Source organism: Phalacrocorax carbo, chromosome 8 (genome assembly GCF_963921805.1).
Source record: "Phalacrocorax carbo chromosome 8, bPhaCar2.1, whole genome shotgun sequence".
Lineage (NCBI taxonomy): Eukaryota > Metazoa > Chordata > Aves > Suliformes > Phalacrocoracidae > Phalacrocorax > Phalacrocorax carbo.
In genome coordinates this window covers 24,519,434-24,538,993 of record NC_087520.1, presented here as the reverse complement: position 1 = coordinate 24,538,993, position 19,560 = coordinate 24,519,434, and the positions used below count along the sequence as shown (strand labels likewise).

Here is a 19,560-nt window from a genome sequence, read left to right as displayed (position 1 = left end):
AGGGTAGATGAAGAAAAATGGTGCATAGCTCTTGTCCCACATCGTTCCCTCGGGGCTCGCAGGCACACACACACCCCAAGGCTGCTGCTCAGCCAGGCAAGGTTTATTTGGAGTAGCGTACAGGGCACAGTCAGCCAGCAGGGACACAGCCCCCCTTCCTGCAGCGGATTCTAAGGATTTTCCAAGCACCCTACCCACAAGGAAATCACTCCTCTTCCCCTTCTACAGAGCCACTAGGAAAGTGCCAGGGGTTAGGATGTGTCGGATGGCAGTAGCTGACCCTTAAACTGGTGGCATAGAAGGAACACACCTTGTGGCCAGCAGCATGGGTAGAATGCTCTCTGCAGACCTGTATCTGAATCACACCTCAACAGCCCCCAGATTTCCTGACCTGTGACCTCCTGCAGGGCAGCGGAATGAAGGGAATCAGGAGTTAGCACAAGCTTGTCCCTCAGACTTGCATGTGTTTTCAGAAATAGTGTCATGCTGCTCTCAGCGTGAGAGATTCCTCTGCTGCCTTTTTTCCTGCTCTCACAAAAGGATGGCAGCTCTTTTTCCCTGGCCCCTTGCTCTGATGAACACGAGCAGAAGGGCAGATGTCACCCCAACCCCACACCATCTAACAGCCAGCATGCCCCAGGGCATGACCTGGGCAGGCTCCAGGGCTGTAGCCTTCCTGCTGCTACCTCTAGCGTAATGCTGACCCAAGCACTGACCAACTACAGGCGCAGGCGCTTGATATCCTCACTGCGGAAGTCGATTCGGAGAGCCAGCACTTGCCGGACTTCGGCAGGAGTAAGGCGCCAGGTGAGTGGGCCTGAGTTTGGGCCCCAGTAATCCAGGATCTCTGTCACCTGGAGAAAGAAGAGAGCTGCAGGAGACAACTCAGCACCAACCACCCTCACAGCAGAGTTCAAACTCTAGCTATGGTCACAGCATTTCCTGCCACAAACCGCTTCAGGCAAACACCCATGAGGCTCGGGGCAACTTTTCCAGCTTCTCCATACCCCATAGGTGTGACAACATCTGGATGAGCCCAGTTAAACCCACATGGAGTCCAACTGGCTCTCCCGCAATCCCCCAGTAAAAGAAGACAAAGCGCAGCTCACCCTTTCCAGATTGAGGATGGTGGCCATCTGGGAAAGACGGGCAAACTTGTCACGGATAGTCCAGGTGGTGACTGTGGTGAGATAGGCTATGAGCGACCTCAGCTCCTTGTCAAACTGCAGGCCTCCAAGCTGTGGGGACCAAGGAGCTCTGTTAACTCTCCAAGCAGGCCCAGGGGTTGTGCCGAACACACAATTAACAAAAGGGAGCATGGGGAGGTATCTGAGCAGGAGTACCATTTATTGGAGGTTACACTGGCTTATGTTTAGACCCACTTTAAAAGCCAGGCCCTTATTGATGCAAGCTCTTCCCAGCCCCATCACAAAATACACTTTCTCCCTGGGTATGCTAATGCAAGGTCTCCCTAAGCTGGCCACCAGTGGTGGCAGAGCTTCTCTGAGGGTAGTAACGCCTCTGCCCCACCCCAGCCCTTCACTGAGGGTTTGCTGTCAAGCAGATTAAGGGTAGACAACAGACTTTGCTTACCCTGCTGAAGGTGGATTTGAGCAGCACTTTCTCCAGTTCAATGGCTATGAGACTGGTCATAAGACCAGTGAGGGTATCATAAATCACTGGAGACAGTCCAGCCTGGAAGCAGAAACCCGTGTCGTTCTTGTCACGAACAACTGAGCAGAGGTCCACAAAACCCAACCCTATGAGAGCTTTCACATAAAGACCCATCACTTGCAGGCTCAGCGAGTGGAGTGCATCACAGAAGTGATCCAGGTACGTGGAGCTTGCAAGCAGGCTTTGATAATTGCAGGAGAAGGGGGTGACTGGGTCTCTAAGAGCCCTGCAAGGCACCAGAGGACACCTCTGTTCACCATTCCCCATGTGGAGGTTTGGCCAAAGCCTGGCAGGCTGCCATGTCCGTCGTTCCCCCCCCCCCCCCCCCCATTCTCTCACCTTGAACTCTGTCATCTGCTGTTCCAGATTGACAATGAACTGCTGGACCCACGGATCGTTAGCTTCATAGTCGCTGAACTCCTCCTGGTATTGAAATACAAAAACGGCTGTTTATGTGGCCTGTGTGAACAGCGGCAAACGGCCCAGAGGACAGGAAGGGAGGTTCCTCCTGGAGCAGCACTGCATGCCTTCCATTTTCTCAAGCTCCTCTCTATCGAAAATGCCCCTTTCCAGGCTGGGGTGCAGAGCAAGTTCTGGGTACTCTACTGTTGCTCTGTGCCAAGGAAACAGCAGAGAACTGAGGGGAATGAGAACGAAGTTGCTCTGACTGTGCTGCTGAGCAGAGGATGGAGAGTGCAGCAGTACGGCTGGAAGCAGAGAATGCTAAGCCTTACCTCCTCGATGTTGTGAGAGACAGAGAGGAATAGGTTGATCCAGGGCTTCACCTGGGGTTTGATGGCTGTGCTGTTCAGCTCGTTGAGACCTTCCTGAGGGGGACAGGAAGCAAGGAGAGCAACTGACCACACCATGCAGCCTTTACAGCCTTGCTGTCCTGATGCTGCCTCCCATCCTCACTGCAAGCTGGGGAAATCAACCCACAGACTTGCACAGGAAACTGAACCTAGAAGTCCCTGATCCCACACTTGTCCAGTGCTGGAAGGCACTGAGGACACCACAACGACAAGAACAGGAAGGACATTGGCCCAGAAGCTGCTGTTGTGCTGACTTGCAGCCTGGTCTGAAGGGCTCATGCTTCCCCCACCCCTGCCCACAGAGCTACAGATGTTTCCTGGCAGGAGAGAGGCATTCAGTTCATATCCCACCTGGGTAGGAAAGGACAGAAACACCAGCCTTTCTACTCAGAGCCAGCCAGGAGGGCACTGTGATTTGACTCAACTGATGCCCCCCACCTCCAGTGCAGCTTAGCTCAGTATGAGAAGCTAAAAGGAGGATAAAAGCTGTAGCCACAGTTAGCTCCCTGAATTAATCATAAGTCCAGCACAGGCTATCTCCCCTGAGCAGCAGGTTGTAAGCAAAAGCTGTTCTGTCTGCTTCAATGCTAGAGAGCTCTCTGAAAGCTCTCTCCTGCCAACCACCCTGGCTCAGCAAGATGTCAAGAAAGCTCACCGAGCACAGAACTATTCAGGTACGGATACCACCTGGCATTTGATGGAAGTTTTTAACTAAAATTGGCATTTCTGAGCAGGCCTTGCTGGCAACTGTCGTTTTCCAAAGCAAATTCCACATGCGTGTGACTCGGCAGCACAGGAGCTTGCTGCTCAGCCTCTTGATTACTTTGCAATCAAGTTTTAATACTGCACTAGAGCTAGACTGGAGAGTTTTACTCCTTACTGATGAGCTCTTTGGTTTCAATACTGACCATAAGCCTCAAGAGGGTACACAGGCAATACCAGTCTGAAGGCATCTGGCTGCAGTGAACTGCAAAGCCAAACAAAAAATAGTCTGGCCCCTCTATGAAGTACAAAGCTGATGGAAAACCTGGTTCAAAATCTTCTCTTTTGATTTGTTTCTCTCCACAGGAGGTATTAGGTCTTCCTGCTCCTCTCCCTGCCAGAGACCACTGTGAAATTTTAGGGCAAAAGGCCCCAGCATGCCACACGAGATGGTCAATTTAGCCAGAGAGCCTTCTGCCCCACACTGGGGAGTATTTCCATTTGGGAAAGGAGGAGAAAGCCAAGAACAGCTCTTCTCTACCAACAGCCCATCTTTGGCGTTACCTAGTGAGGCTCTGGATGACTTGACAACATGCTGTGCCACAAGGGAGAATGCAGGAGATGGAAATGCTATTATTATTTCTTCTCCTGAAAACACTGAACCAACTACAACTCTGCTGAATAAAGACAAATAGAGTAACATTCCTTCTGGCTCTGCAGCTGCCTCCAGTGCTTTTTATGCAGCTGCCAGCTGGTGCGGCTCTGCAAACAGCCTGGATCTGTTTCCAAGCCTCAAAGCTGACTGATTTACTCTCTCCTGCACTCCTACCCAGCACTCTGGGAGGCAGACGTAGCCCAGGCCTTAGGCTGAAATGATTCCTGCCTGAGCTCTCCCTGAAGACACCAGCCAGCCAGTGTTGGAGGCCAGCAGTAACTCAGCAAGACACTTACCTGCAGCAGGTCACGGAATTTGTTGGAGACGGCAGCCATGTCAGAGAGGCAGCTGTCAATCTTGGCCTGTGCTTGCTCACCCCCGAAGCCTTGGCTAAGCAGTTTGCTGCAGTCACTCTGCAGGGAAGAGATCCACAAAAGCAAGTTGCAAATTAATAACCTGGACAGTTTCTATCCCTTCACACTGCTGAGCTCTGGCTGCCCACCAGCATGCCTGCAGGCTATGACAGGCACCAAACTCTTGTCCCTGTGAAGAGAGAGGCTGCTGGCTCCAGCTGGGGAGAGGACAGCAAGAATGGGAGCCAGGGACTATCTAGCCCAGCACCAGAGGACCACAACCTCTCAACGATGACACATATTTCATTCCACTGGCTCCTGGCCTGTGCCAGGTTGGTCAAGCTGGAGGAACTGGTATTTCCAGCTGCTGCTGCTGCTGAGCTGGCAGAGCAATGTCTGGCTGATGCAAAATTGCTTTCCTAAGGCTGGAGGGCAAAGACCTCGGGAATTTGAGCATAGCAAATTCCATATGGTTTATTCGACCCCCCACCAAGGGAGGACATTACAAATTTGATTACAGAAAAAACAGTAAAGAATCCAGACTGCACCTCCAAAGTCTTCTTCAGGGTCATGATGTTTTCACTGCAGACTTCCACGTTGTTTAAGGTCACCTGGAAGAAAACAACAAAACAAAGCCAAGTAGAATTCAGAAGAATTTCCCAGGACCTCAGCTCCAAGTCCTTACGTTTTCTTCATGCACCTCACACCACAGGCTGAAACACAAATATTTAAGGGGACAGAGATGCTACTATGTGATCAAAGCACTGCAGATTCATGGAGCTACATGAAGCTGAACTACAGTAGCGGAGCATGTGTGTGGAACCAGTGGCTAGTACAAGCTCTGAGTTAGAATGACGTGGAAAAGAAGTTGAGTAAACTGTCCACAACATTGCAGCAAAGTCCCAGCTGTGAGCTACTGGTGGAAGAGGGGATATACCCCCCAACTTTCTGTGACTGTGTTTTGAAGAGCAACAGACCAGTAGTGGCTGGAGCTGATGGTGTGTCCAGAGAAGCAGGGGAGGCAGGAAGGCATTTGTATCTTGGCAGCAGGAATCAGCACCCCTCCTGCCAAATGAGTATCTGTTCTTCACCAAACAGATTGTTCTGTACCTGCTGAAGCTGAACCAAATGTCAGTATAAGGCTGGGGTTTGTGCAGGCAGGGAAGTGAGGCAAGCTGACAGGTGAATGAGGAATTCCAGGGGGAGAACTGACATTTTTAGCACTTGGCTGCAAGAAATGAAAAACCTGTAACCAAGAATTTAATGAAATGGAAGAGTTCAGTGTCTCCTGCTCCCTTTGTTGCCTTCTCTACCTGTACAGTGAAAGTCCCAAGGAGCCTCTTCGTCACTGTGTGTTCACAGTGACTTATGGAGAGAGAGACAAGTCAGGGTGAGCCAGCCCCTCTCAAGCGCTTTCAAGGTCTCTGCCACAGGTCTGCTCAAACAGCAGGGCTGGCTGAGAGGAAGGAGCAGATCCAGAGGTGAGGTCTTATCCACAATGCAGGGTCTATACAGCAACCCACCATTGGGAAGGATCTGGTATGCTGCAGAATACATGAGCAACAGCCTTTCAAATGCTCTCCAAGGGGTCTCTAATGCTCACTGCCACGTTCTGGCCTGCTCAAGCATGCAGAGAGCTGCAGTGCTGCGGTTAGGAGAAGGCAACAGGAGGATCATGCAGGCCAAGCAGAGCAGACAACCTTGCTCTAATGGAAACTCTCTGGTCTGATAAGCGAGAGTGAAGGAACCCTAAGCTTGGGGAAGGAAAGTTTGTCATCTAGAGGAAGGTGTGGATGAGTCACTCTCGCACCACCTTGGTGCGGAGCCTGTGAAGAATAGGATTGAGGTATGCCTCAAAAGAGCACAGACTCTTCCCCAGCCTGGAGGGAATCATCATCACAGCAGCCTAAGAGGCAGTAACAAGATTATACTTCGATGGGCCTGGTGTGGAAGCCCTACAAACATGAGGTGAGGTAGAAGCATCTACCAGACATCCAAAGTCAGGCCACCCACCATGCCTGAAGAGGTTTTCCGGTTTTCTGAACGTGTGATAGTCGCACCGATCCTGTCCCCAAGAGCTCCCCATTGTCTCTCCCTTTACCCCAGCTCATTCTACACCATAACATCCAAGAAACCCACCAGAAAGGACTGTTTGGCTTCATCGGTGCTTTCAATGCCTTTGGTATCGAACTTGCCCTGCTGCAGACTGCTGTGCATGATGTTCACGGCACTGGTCACTCCTCTCTGGAAGTCCTGGAAGGTCGTGGCCGGAAATCCCTGCTTCAGCTTGTTGTACAGAACCTCCCTATGGGGCAAGCAGAACATACCAGGCCTTAGAGCAAATACTGCAAGCCACAACAGAGTTGTGCTCTATGACAGGGGACAGCACTCTGGCTGAGCTGTGATCTGAAAAAGGTAAGCAGAACTTTACAAGGACAAAAGAGGGCTGGCAAATATCTCCTGACAGCATCTAAAGGATGCAAGGCTGAAAGAAAAACACAACTACCCAGTTTCTGAGCTTTCCCACAAATCCTGCCCACAGCTGTCTGCTGTCTTCAATCACAGTTTTCCACTCCCACGTTGGGATGAAAAACAGGAGGACGACAATTTCTGCAGGCTCAGAAGTTCAAGTTACTAAGAAATGTCACAGGCAACCCAGAGAATAATTAGGGGTGACTGTGTACCATCAAGCAGGGTAGCACTCCGATGCTACATGGTCACTTGGTCTCATAAGGATTTTGGGCCATGAAGTTCCTTTTTCTGTTTGTCCTACAGGTGACCACCACCACTGTCAGAAAAACATGCCCAGGCCCAGCTTCCCACACCAAACCTGATGCTGCATCCTATGAGCATCTACCAGAAGGTGAAGAACACAAGGAAGACCATCTGACAGCAAACACTGTAGAACATGATGTGGAGGCAAGTTACAGTGAGCCTGCTGTATTTTTATTACCTGAAGTCAGACTCCAGCTCGGTGGTAGAGTGGTTGATCATGGCACAGAGACAGTCTATGCTGGAGCTGGACAGAGCACGCCCAATGCACTTCTTCACTATATAAAACACGTCATCCACCATGCTGGAGGTGAGCTGACCCTTCTCATAGCTGTCGATAGCAACAGCCTGCAAAGAAAGCTGTTTCACTGCCCTGAGCTCAGTGAACAAAGGTGCCCTCTCAGAACAGCGCTGTGAGACCAAACTGCCAGCCTGCCCATTTCACCCTGAGCTGAACTGTGCCCTGTGTGGGCTCGCACCACTCATTCTAATTTTTAGCCCACAGACCTGGAAGATATTTATGGGTACTTTTGGAGTTAAAGTTCAGAAACAACCACTCGCTCTGCAAAGCTAAGGGAAACAAATACTTTCCCAACAGCTGCAGAGCTGCCAGGTGCTCATCTCCCTCCCTAGGGATGCTCAGCAGAGGACTGGGGAGCACACACAGTGGTCTCAGCTGCTGGCAGAGAACACAGGTTATTGCAAGCAGCAGTCTGAGCCCTACCTTGTTGACGGTCTCCCTCATGAAGTATTCCTCCATGGTGATGTAGTAGCCAATGAGCTCTTGCATGGTGCGGCTCAGCAGACAGTTGTTGAGGAGCTTGTCCAGGTATTTTTGATGCTCTATGGAACACAAAAGAGAACCATCAGCAGGGGCCAAGCATCAGAAAGCAGTTCCACCTAACCCCCTTGCTGCCTGTCTCATGGGCACCCAATGGACACACACCTGCAAAGCCCAACCTGGAATAAATCACAGGCCTCAACTGCATAGTTGGAATTGCCAAGCTGACTTTTGCAGGTGACAAAAGTGATTTTCAGAGCTCCACAGAGTACCAAAACCCTGAGCCTGTTTTCCCTGTGGCCTCCACCTTTAGGATCTGTAGCTGCAGTGACCAAAGGGCCCTCCCTCTCTTTGGGAACCTTGTTTATTATGCTCCGCAGTCATTCCTAATGTTGGTTTCCCTGTTAGAGGGAACAACCAGTGCTGAAGACACATTTGGGGAGGTCAGGTGACACAATCCTCTTCCACAGACCGTTTCCAAAGTGTCTGTGCAGATCCTGTCACTCTGCTCTGCCACTAACTCAGATGTATCTCCACTTCTGGCTGCAAAGAGCAGAGAGCCTACAGGTATTGGTATTCAAGGTGTTACCTTGCTTTACCTCCTCTGAGGCCATGGAGTCTCCCACCTCAAAATCAGCTATTATTCGTCTCTTGATGAACCTCAAGTACAGCTCACTGCGGGCATTCATCAGAGTGACTTCTGTTAAAATGGGGTCAAGTTCCCTGGAAGGAACATAGCAAGAATCAAGGTAGCAAGACTACAAAAGGAGAAACACTAATTTAACTCAGTTAAATAGTGTGTTCTCTGTTCTTTTGCTATGAGATCACTACTGCCCCTTTCCATCTGTGCTGTCAAGTGGCAAAGATCAGCAGAATAACTGGTACGTGGAAGGAATGCACATACAAGCAAAACATCCTGAAAAAAATCATTACAGAGAAGCTTCTTTTTTCCTCATGGATATGAGAACAAACACATGAAAATCACAGCGGTAAGGACTGCGAGACTCTAAGCAACTTTATATAACTTCAAAATTAGCCCTATTTTGAGTGGGAGGTTGGACTAGAGACCTTCAGCAGTCCTTTCCTACCTCAGTTTTGCTATGATTCAGTGAGCCCTACATGGCCAGTGTTAGAAACATCTGGTCCCTGACATCTCCATATATGTGCTTTTGTGCAGATTCATGTGTTTCTGGAAATGATGAAGAATCTGTTTGAGCTCAACAGCTCAGGAAACGTGAGACCAAAAAAAGCATGTGACAATGCAGAACCCAGTGTTCAGATCAGAGATGACTGAAAAAAAAAAAAGACTGTCATATCAGCAGCTTTTTCATCAGTGTGCGCAAAAGAACTTCACAAATCCTGCTCAAGGCCTCACAACACATGAGTGGGACAAGGAACCATAATCTTTATTTTACAGATGAAAAAGTAAAAGCTCAGAAAACCTGGGATGCATGCACAGTTATTCAGACCAAACAGTAAGTGGATCTCTACATTACCGCTGAAATAATAAGCCATGCAGGCTCATAGTTCTTGCTTGAGGAACATGTTTAGAAGTCATGCAATGCCAGAAGGGCTGGGTGCACCTTCAAATGGCCTCACTTAAGGGCCATGCAAATGCTTAGGATAAGAAGAAGAGGAGGGAGATTGAAAGCACTTCAGTTCATTAGCAAGAAACTGATGATAGAGGTGCTGCAGCAGCAGTAACAGATTAAGCAAGACCCAAAGATTTATTCCTGCCATTATTCCATCACAAATTATCTTCCCAAGGAGATGCTCCGATTTGTGTGCTCCAAAGACTGTGCTCTGACCATCACATGGTAGTGGGCACAGGCAATTAAAGCCTCAGTCCTTCGTGTGCAGTGGTATTGCCAGCCCTCCTGCAGTGTTTAGGGCCAAGGCTTAAAAGTAACCAGTAAGCAAAATGAAGTACCACCACAGAAGGTGCCTTTAGGAAAGAGCAGTGAAGGGCACGTAACAATTGGATTTTATGCTTGAGTAGCCACAAAGCCTCTGGAATACCAGGAGAGTCATCTAAATGCTAAATAGTATTAATAACAGCTCAAGAGTGGAAGGTTAGAAAGCAAGAAGAGGTTTTGTTTGTACCTTGGTTCAATCTTCTCTGCAGAAGAACTTCTCATCATGCTATTCTGAACTTGCTGAAACTGCAATCACAAAAAAAAAAAAAGAGAGTCATCAAAGTCTTTGCTGATGACTTGGAGTTAACAGCCACTTCTTCTGCTGTAGCCTAAGGAGGTGCTTACTCAGAGGGGTGATAGGAACACTTTGACAGAAGCACTGCCAGAGAAGGGGAACTGGCATCAGTTCACCTCCTCCTCCAGGAAAGAGGTCAGCCTGCCAGGAAGAGCAGTGGGATGGAAACTCCAACAGAGGCACCCAGGTATGTGACCGTGAGATAGTTACAGCAGCCCTGCATCTAACAGACAGAAGCAGGAACAAGACAGTGGGAAAGTTGTACTGAGAGCACCCTGCATACCTGCAGAGCAAAGAATCCTGTGCCCACAGTCCATTTACCATGCTCCCAATGAATCCTCCTCTGCAACAGAAGGGATGACTAGAGGCTGGACCCCTTCAGCCATCAGTGCAAATATGGCATAAAGCAAGGTTTCTCTCAACACACAAGGTCAAATGTTGCCACCTCTGTGGTAGTTGGAGCCCTGCTGAGCTGGATGGAGGCTGCAGCTGCCTGTGTCAGGCAGCATCACACCCCTCTTACCTGCCTGTGATAGTCCCTCTCTTTGATGAACTTGTCCACCACTTTCTCCACTTGCCGGTCACACTCCACCTGCAGGTGCTTAATAAGGGTGTACAGCCTCCCTGGCCCATAGTAGGTCTCTACAATAGGTTGGTGGGTCTCCACAATGCGAGCAATCCCTGCAGGGAGAGGGGAAGCACAAGAGACTCAAGCAGTTCCCATCCAGTCTGGACCCAGAGCAGAGCTACAGAGGTCTGCAGAGAGGACCTAACAAGGGATCATTCTCTCCCCAGATAAACAGTTTAGATTGTCCAGCCACTCTCTAGTGTCTCACTGGAGGCCTGCCATTACCACCACTCATTCCATGGCATATTCTCTCTGCATATGACAACCTCCATCCTCTCCGCTGTTTACTGCAAGGCTGCAGTGCAAATCTCCTGGAGTAGAAGCCATCTCTCTTCCTAAAGAGAGCTCCTGCCATGCCACACGTGTCAGTTTCTCCCCTACCCAGCAAGATACAAGGTATGAAGCTTCCATGGGAGAAAGCTGCATGAGCTAAACCTGGCAGGGGACATAACTGCCATCCAAACTCAGCCTCAGCTTTCAGCACCTACCAGGTTACAGGAGAAGTGCAGTGCTAGGAAAATCAGCCTAGGAAAAGCTCTTCTCCTATCTGTCAGGCAGACGCCCAAGAGAGGAAGTTTTAGTCAAGGCAGGACCTCCCTGGAAAAAAAAGCCCATCTTCAAGGATGTATCTATCCAAGATTGCATTCTTCTCACAAACTCTCTACTCCAAGAGTTAGCAATGCTCCCCCTCTTTTGATGCTACTGCCAAGAAAGCCTCAGCAGCAATAAGGACCTTCAATAGCAGCAAGGGTGCCAGACTGGGAGAGTGACTTGGCAGTGGTGCAGCCTGGAATTATAGCAGACTTAATAGAGAAGGCAGTAAATCACTATGGGATCTCAATTACTCTTTGGCGACATTCCCACAGAGCATTCATATTCCCTTCTCTCCCTTCCCTCTCTGCTTTCAAGCTCCCATGGTCCTGCTCGAAGAGCCAGGCTCAGAGGCATCAACAGCTGCTCAGTCTTAAGGGATCCCATTTGTTTGTCTGGAGAGCTGCACATCTGAAGAAACCTTCAGGGAATACCCATTTGTTTTCAGGACGCAGAGAACAGGAAAAGCCTGATGCCTGGACGAAGCCAACAAATCCTTTGCAAATCCACTTTGTGCCTGTGCAAGCTGTACGTAGGAAAGCTTGCTTACTGTAATGTTCTCTCTTGGCTAGAAAAAAGTCTATTAGTTGCGTCCCTGTCTCTCTAGAGTGACAGTTCCATAGCTCAAAGGAGAAGGAGGCATTTTGTGATCTTCTAGAGCTAAAATTAAAAGCATTTAAATTGATGGACAATCTCACCATGGGCTATTTTCAATCCATCAGCAAAGAGGAAAGGAAGACTACCTTCAAAGAGGAGCGTCAGGGTGTCCGCAAAGATGACAGCAGCTCGACGGTCACTCATGTCAGTCCCCATCACCAGCTGCAGGTTCTCCTCTGCTTTGTTGGCCACCTGCATGACAACAGGACCAGTCAGCTAGTTACACTCAAACATATTCTTCATCCCGTAGGGTGGTCCTTTGTCCCTTGCCCTACAGAGCTTTTGCTGGCCTTCCCAATGCACAAGTTATTGCTGCTGTTCCTCCTTTGAGCAGGGACCCTTTCCTCTCTTGTGGAAAACTCAAGGATCAAGGAGAGGCAGAAACTTGTTCTTCTCTTTGCAGGCTCCCTTGTATGAGCTTTAAGCAAGCACAAAGAGCAAGACTCAGAAGGAGAAGCCACCAGACAGCCAGCAGGATCTGTATTCAGACACCAGAAAGCCCATCCCAGGACACAAAATGCAGGGAGAGAGATGAACTAAGGCCAGTGCTGGTTACTAAGATTAACAAGCCAGAGCCAAGATCTCCTTCCACAATATCTGTTGACAGAGACTGGATTTTGCTTTCCCTGAGGAGACCAGACAGGCCACAGTATGTTTCACAGAACCTGTTACCTGTTTGCAGAGGTACTCCGAGAACTTGCTCAGCCCCTCTTCATGTAAGCCTAGCAGAGGAAAGATCTTGAAGAATCGTTCCACCTGGGGCAGGTCTCCCTGCTTCATAGCTGTGTCGAATTTCTCTGTGACAATTGTCTTCAGGCACTGCTCTGCTTCCTGCAGAAGCTTCAGGTTAGCATCAATTATGCCCCCTGGTCAAAAGGACAGAAAAGAAACGGAAAAGTGACAGCATGATGTTAGTAGTGTATCAAAGTCTACTTTTTTTCCCAGGAGAGAGACCAACACTGCACAGCCCTAGGGTGAGAAGACAGAAGACACACTGGAATTCCCCTACAGGCAAAGAAAGGTAGGTATGTGTGTGATGTGCACACAGCTAATGTTGTGGTCTTGCATGGAGGACGGAAAACATCAACTGGGACATTTCTTTTAGGGATCAGGCAATTTACTCTTTCATTTCCAGTTGCTCTGCTTGGTAGCACACCATAACTCTGCAACAGTTCTCCATGACAGAGCCTTCTCCTTCCATGTCTTTTGTCCTGCACGTTTTGTCCTTCACCTAGTCAGTACCCAAAATGCTACTAAAGCCACGTGCCAGGAACTCTCCTTTCAATTAATGGTAATTCAAACCTAATAACACTTAAAAAACATTCATCTCTATGTTACCCTGTAACATACCAAGATCTTTGGCTAGCATTAGATCTTCTGCTTTGTCTATTGAGCTGAGGCTATCTGCCATGGGAAATCATGTGGCCTCTAGTTATCTACTGGAAAGGTGACTTATCAGCTTGTCCTCACAAACAGTACTTACCTTCCTTGCCCTGACGACTGAGCTCAATCACTGATTTGTCCAGAGACAGATAGCGATGGATATGAGCTGCTGCTTGTTCATAATCTTCATTTCGCAGAGCCGTTTGGACTCCATCCATGCAGAACTTCAGGTCAAGGATGTCATCAGCTCTCTGAATGGCCTGATAGAGTCGATTCTAAAAGAAAGGCAACGAGTAAGGCTTCTTGCTGCGGGCTGGATCAGGGAAAGAGAATTATGAGGAGAAGATGGTGTGGGGGGAAAAAAAGAAGGAAGAAACAGACTGAAGTGATACTTCTCTACACAATAAACAACTACATAAGCAGAAACCCCAAACTAAAAAAGCCGTAAGACCAATGGCTCTGAAAGATGAACAACATTTACCTGTCAAATCTCAGATTGAACTCAGAGGCCATACTCTGCTTTAACAAGCAGGCAGAGACCAAAGAAAACATCACCTGTTTTGATTTAAGCAGTTGTGCTGGACACTGGGACTTGATGCCTCTTAGCCTACCTCTGTACAAAGAATGACAGCCCAGATTCCTGACTGCTCTTGGGTGACAATGACCACCTCCACTGTCCTCAGCGCTGCAATAGTTGACAAAACAGTGCTAACGAAGACTAACCTCAGTTTATTCACCATATTCTACCAGGAGCAGAAGGGGATGCTGGAGAACCAGCCACTATATGGAAAAATCATACACATTATTTACTGTTGTACCCTACCCTATCCAGGAGCCCACCAAGATACCACTACCTATCAATAGAAAATGCTAAAACAAAGAACAAAGCAGTTTCCAGCCCACATGCTCACTGAAGAAAAGAGGACATCTCTCTATTGTGCTGTGAGCACATGAGCAGACAGAATAAGGCTTGGCAGTGATGAGTCCCAAACACTCCCTCAGTCCAGTTACCTTGGCAAGGTCAAGCTGGCGGACTTTACTGCTGACGTTCTCAGCCAGGTTACAGGTGAAGGTGATCATCCCAGCCAACTGCTGGGCATCCCCCTCGATGAGCTGCAAATTAGGGCTGGAAACACAAGCGAATTGACCATGAAATGCAAAATATTAAGTAGTCGGATGGTCTGCAACAACACGGTAGTTCTTCCTCGAAACCCAAATACTCCTGACAGCAACAGTATCTCTCATTTCATGCCTCTCCTACAGGAGCAAAGCATCAAAATCAGACTGCTTTGGAAGAGGCCGCACAGACTAATGACTGTCTCACTACCAGAGAGGGCATGAACAAGCCACTGAGGCTTTATGATATTCTCCACTGCTGAAGTGGAAGGTGAAGTCTGTAACCTTGTGCTCCAAGCTTTTACTAGGCATGATGCAACTCAGGATAACTTTCCAGACTGCCTGCAAAAGCTGACCACAAAGAGGCAGTAATATTTGTCCACATATGTAAACAGCCTGACACACGACAGCTGATCCAATCATTGATGCTAAAAGTGAACAATCTCTGGGTTGAGACCGTCGAAGAACTGCTCAGCCTACACCAAAATGGGTCAGTCTGTGTGACGGTGCAGCAGTTCCCTCTGTTAGTGCTGCTGAGAGGAATCGGGCACCTGGGAATGAGGATCCAACTACTGTTCCCTACCACAAACCCATTTAAAATCTGACATTTTCTGAGAATGAATGTGCTTTCCTCACAACACTGAAATGAATTTTCACATCACGCAGTAAGCAGGGAGGTACTGAACAGTGCACAGAAGCAGAAAGAAGGGGAGAGGGCGGGGATCACTAACCCCATGCGATGAAGTGTAACCATCTTATTCTCTATAGTGCTTTGCTGTTCCAGGAGGGCATCCAGCTCTTCCTGCATGACTTTCTGAAATAAAAGGATGAAGAAAGTTTTCTGTGACTTTAGCTCTCCTCTGAGCCAGCAACTTTTCACAGACCCTACATCCAAGTCGAGGACACGCAGCTAGCAAGGTGTTAGCACTTCCAAGAGGTCGTACAACAATTACATCCTTCCGAAGCTCTCATTTTAATCCTGTAAATGTTTACATTTTTGATATTCGAAAGCATCAGTTATGCAAACCTCATCACAAAACTTTTAAGTCAGAGAGCCCACAAACTCCTCCCCGGGCCGAGCTTACAACGCAGAAGAACCCTAAATCTGCCAGCTTCTCACGATTCAAGGACACCAGCTTCGCGGAGGCGGCTCCGTCCCCCCACCAGGCCTGGTGGCCGGCTGAGCCCGTATTTAACGTCTCTGCAAAGGATCCGGACAACTACGGGAGCCGTGACAGCGAGGCGCCCGCCCTCCGTGTCACCGGAGGGGGCTGGAGCCGCGAACGCCTCCAGGGTTCCACGTGCCGCCCCCCCGGACCTCCCCGCCACCCTAGGTGCTTGCCCGCCTGCCCCCCGCCACACACACACCTCCTCCTCACATAGCCGGCTGTAGGCGGCCTCCAGGTCCGCCAGGTCAGTGAATGACTGGATCCGCTCCATAGAGAGGGCAGAAGCTGCCCGGCCACCACCCTCTCCACCCGCCACCGTGGCCGCCGCCATCTTAGGGTGCAGCTGACGCCGTCGGTGCCGCCGTGAGGCCCGCCCGGCCTGCCTCTGGCGATACCTGAACGTTTACGCCGGCTCGGATCCGCCTGTAGCGCGGGAGGCTCACGCTCCCCCGGCGCTCTACGCTGAAACGCAGCTCTTTTTTTAAAATTTTATTTTCGGAGGCTTTCGGTGCGGGGAGTGGCTGCTATCGCCCGCTGATCATTCAGGCGCTTCTCCGGTCAGCCTCACTCCGCCACAAGCCGCGCGCGCGTCGGGCCACGCGGCAAGCCCCTGGAGGAGGTGCGGGAGGGTAGGGCGCAGGCGCGGGGCTTATGGCGGAGGGGGTCGTCGTCGCGCCAGCCTAGCTAGGAGCAGTATCCGCTGCCATCCTCCTCTGTCTGCACGGTAAGGGTGGCCCTGCTGCGCCGTGCCCACCCACCGGCTGCCGCTCGGCTGGGGGGACGTGGTATGGGCAGGTATTTTTGCGGGGGGAACGGCCGCAGGCCCGAGCGCGGCGGGCCCCTTAGGGCTGGGCCTGTGGGTGGTGGCCGGGCGTTGATCCCTGGCCGGTTCCCGGAGCCTGCGGCCCTACTCCCCGGGATGCGGGGCGATGCTGGGCTGCGGGCCCCGGGAGGGCTTGGGTAGGGCTGGGGGCAGCTGGGGCCGGTTTCCCTGGCCGGCGGCAGGGCTCCCTCCCGCCTCAGCCCCAGGGAAAGGAGCCGACTCAGGCCCTTGCTCCGTGCTGTTGTGGGTAGCTTGGCTTGTCTTAAATGAAAGGGCGAGACCGGTGAGGTGTAACGCCGCAGGGCACCTCTAGAGGGATTTGCTAACTTTGGTTTCTGAACCACTAAAATCTTAAGAGAAGTAATTAGCTGGAACTCCTGATCGGTCATGCGGCAGCGAGGAGTTCAGTAGCCCGGTTATCTTTGGGAGAGACTGTTGCACTGTATTAATAAATACCAATTATTTTAGCTGGGTGGCAGTCAGTCTCCTAATGTAAAATGATCCACACAGACAAATGAGGGCACCAGTTCTCTCTCTGTGCCATGTGGAAGACTTTGTTTTTACAAAGTGTATGTATCTGTTCTACTTCTTGCAGACTCAGTGGAGCTACGGTAAGGTGAAGGGAACCCATTGCCAACATGTTTCTCTACAACCTGACATTGCAGCGTGCCACTGGCATTAGCTATGCTATCCATGGCAATTTCTCAGGTAATCATTTTCTGTCGTGGCATGTCTTGTCTTCAGTTCTTCCAGGTAGTAGAGGAAAAAAAGGTGTTTGTTTTGTGTTTCATTTGGTTGCTGAAGCTACTCTGCTTCAGTATACATTATTTTTTCACTGGTATATTATCATGTGCTTTTGAGTGTGAACTTGAGCTGTTGTAACTTGTGGAAAGATCAAGAGAAGTTTGGCTTGATTATGCAGAGAATTAATTCAGTATCTTCTTTACTTTCCTGGTCTCCTAAAAGATGCTCAAACAATAGTGACACCCAATGTGGAGAATAAGTTGCTTTGAATTCTTCTGTAGTAATCGTAGAACTTTTTGGCATTTAGAAGTCATGAAGTTTTATCTTTTTTTTTATGGTGCTTCTTGAAATTGGGCATTCTGCTGTGTTGGTCCTAACTCTTCTTTGCTTTGGGTTCTTTAGGAACCAAACAACAAGAAATTGTTGTTTCCCGGGGCAAGATCCTGGAGTTACTCCGCCCCGATCCCAACACAGGGAAGGTTCACACTCTGCTGACTGTGGAAGTATTTGGAGTCATCCGCTCCCTCATGGCCTTCAGGCTGACAGGTGGGACCAAAGACTATATCGTTGTGGGCAGTGATTCAGGACGCATTGTTATTCTGGAGTACCAGCCCTCAAAGAATGTGTTTGAGAAGATTCATCAGGAAACCTTTGGCAAGAGTGGATGTCGCAGAATTGTTCCAGGCCAGTACTTGGCTGTAGACCCAAAGGGCCGTGCCGTCATGATCAGTAAGTCAGTCTGTCAGATTGTTTTCTCTTTTTTTTTTTTTTTTTTTTTCCCCCCCTCCTGTCTCAGGGATATTTGTTTTGGAGCAAGTTTTTGCAAGGTATAATTAGAAGTCTTTCTTCTTGGGCAGTTTGTTAAGCTATGAGACATGTCAAGGAGAATGTAGGTGTTCAGAATAGGTCCTTGATGCTGATGGAATTGCACAAATTAATTCTAATGCTGGGCCAAAACAATTTGGAAAGAGGCCAGCTTGCTTAGTGGTATACAGAGCCCTGAAATGTGATGCCTGGAAGAGAAGTTGGGATTACAGACATTGGTGCTACGGCACAGACAGTCAACTGTCATAGCCTGAAATGATGTTACGAACTCATGTCTCTTCTCTGAGATGCATCGTGGAGACAGCTGGATGCACTTCTGATCAGGCTTCGCAGGTAGAAGGACACTTGGGTTATTGTTTTTATAAGATTTACTGTGGGTGTCTTAGTTACTTGGTACACAAACTTTCTTAGTTTGCTGTAGCTGACTTTGTGCAATGCTGCTTTCCTGCACTCTTGAGAGCAGGGGCTTGCAATGACAGCTGGTTTAACAGTGCTCCTTTTATCTTGGGAGTGACAAAAAATAATACTGTTTCTTTTCTAACAAGTCACAGAATCACAGGTTGGAAGGGACCTCAGGGATCATCTAGTCCAACCTTTCTAGGAAGAGCACAGTCTAGACAAGATGGCCCAGCACCCTGTCCAGACAACTCTTAAAGGCATCCAATGTGGCCAAGTCAACCACTTCCCTGCGGAGATTATTCCAATGGTTGACTGTCCTCACTGTGAAAAATTTTCCTCTGATCTCCAATCGGAATCTCCCCAAGAGCAACTTGTGTCCATTCCCCCTTGTTCTTTCCAGGTGTAAAAAGGGAATCTCCATCTTCTTTGTAGCTACCCCTTAAGTACTCGTACATGGAGATGAGATCCCTTCTAAGCCTCCTTTTCTCAAGGCTGAACAAACCCAGTTCTCCCAGTCTGTCCTCATATGGCAGGCTTCCCAGTCCTTTGACCATCTTGGTGGCCCTTCTCTGGACCCCTTCCAGCCTGTCCACGTCCTTTTGTATAGAGGGGACCAGAACTGCACACAGTACTCCAGATGTGGCCTGACCAGCGCTGAGTAGAGCGGGATAATAACTTCTTTCTCTCTGCTGGTGATGCCCTTTTTGATGCAACCCAGCACCCTGTTGGCCTTCTTGGCCGCAGCAGCACACTGTTTGCTCATGTTGAGCTTCCTGTCCACCAGGACCCCCAGGTCCCTTTCCACAGAGCTGCTCTCCAGCCAGGTAGATCCCAGTCTGTGCTGCACTCCTGGATTATGTTTTCCCAGGTGCATGATCTTACACTTCTCCTTCATAAGGTTCTTGCTGGCCCACTCTTCCAACCTATCCAGATCTCCCTGCAGAGCAGCTCTCCCTTCTGGCGTGTCTACTTCCCCACTCAAATTTGGTGTAATGTGCAAACTTCATCAGGGTACACTTGATACCGTTATCCAGATCACTTATAAAGATACTGAATAACATTGGGCCCAATATCAATCCCTGGGGGACCCTACTTGTGACAGGTTGCCACTTGGAAAAGGAGCCATTTATCACCACCCTTTGGGTGCGGCCTGTCAGCCAGTTCCCCACCCACTGCACAGACCACTTGCCTAGGCCATAATGCATTAGTTTCTCCAGGAGGAGGCTGTGGGGGACCATATCAAAGGCCTTGGAGAAGTCTAGGTA

The 19,560-nt window shown here is 49.4% G+C and overlaps 2 protein-coding genes and 1 non-coding gene across 5 annotated transcripts in view; 2 read left to right on the top strand and 1 right to left on the bottom strand.

Annotated features, from left to right (window-relative positions):
- Positions 1 to 82: 82 nt before the first annotated feature.
- On the bottom strand, positions 83 to 15,972 carry COG4 (component of oligomeric golgi complex 4). 3 transcript variants are annotated; one of them, XM_064459240.1, is made up of 19 exons: positions 15,900 to 15,972; positions 15,067 to 15,149; positions 14,231 to 14,345; positions 13,320 to 13,494; positions 12,509 to 12,702; positions 11,923 to 12,028; positions 10,484 to 10,641; positions 9,853 to 9,911; positions 8,339 to 8,472; positions 7,693 to 7,811; positions 7,150 to 7,316; positions 6,336 to 6,501; positions 4,745 to 4,807; positions 4,140 to 4,256; positions 2,409 to 2,501; positions 2,014 to 2,097; positions 1,594 to 1,695; positions 1,110 to 1,238; positions 83 to 854 (listed from the first exon to the last, which is right to left on the bottom strand). In XM_064459240.1, the coding sequence occupies exons 2-19, from the start codon at positions 15,141 to 15,143 to the stop codon at positions 720 to 722; spliced, it is 2,193 nt and encodes a 730-aa protein (XP_064315310.1). In that variant the 5' UTR covers positions 15,144 to 15,149; positions 15,900 to 15,972; the 3' UTR covers positions 83 to 719. The 3 variants fall into 3 exon arrangements, with proteins under 3 accessions (XP_064315310.1, XP_064315308.1, XP_064315309.1); XM_064459238.1 differs by lacking the exon at positions 15,900 to 15,972 and adding an exon at positions 15,704 to 15,865; XM_064459239.1 differs by lacking the exons at positions 1,594 to 1,695; positions 15,900 to 15,972 and adding an exon at positions 15,704 to 15,866.
- A 124-nt stretch (positions 15,973 to 16,096) lies between these two features.
- The window catches only part of SF3B3 (splicing factor 3b subunit 3), a 33,269-nt gene continuing 29,805 nt past the window's right edge, over positions 16,097 to 19,560 (top strand). The window contains exons 1-3 of the mRNA XM_064459229.1: positions 16,097 to 16,228; positions 16,923 to 17,035; positions 17,474 to 17,800. Of these exons, the coding sequence (XP_064315299.1) occupies positions 16,966 to 17,035; positions 17,474 to 17,800 (397 nt within the window). The 5' untranslated portion in view covers positions 16,097 to 16,228; positions 16,923 to 16,965. The remainder of the gene's footprint in view (positions 16,229 to 16,922; positions 17,036 to 17,473; positions 17,801 to 19,560) is intronic.
- On the top strand, positions 18,143 to 18,224 carry LOC135314866 (small nucleolar RNA SNORD111). Its single transcript, XR_010374344.1, has one exon. It is a non-coding gene; the product is annotated as a small nucleolar RNA SNORD111 (small nucleolar RNA).

Bases quoted from the DNA above. Each gene is read 5' to 3' on its own strand.
- COG4 (XM_064459238.1), bottom strand. From the start codon at position 15,835: ATGGCGGCGGCCACGGTGGCGGGTGGAGAGGGTGGTGGCCGGGCAGCT. The intron at 13,495-14,230 runs GTAACTGGACTG...CCTTTCTTTTAG, and splicing joins GCCAGCTTGACCTTGCCAAG to AATCGACTCTATCAGGCCAT. The intron at 2,098-2,408 runs GTAAGGCTTAGC...TTTCAATACCAG, and splicing joins TCTCTCACAACATCGAGGAG to GAGGAGTTCAGCGACTATGA.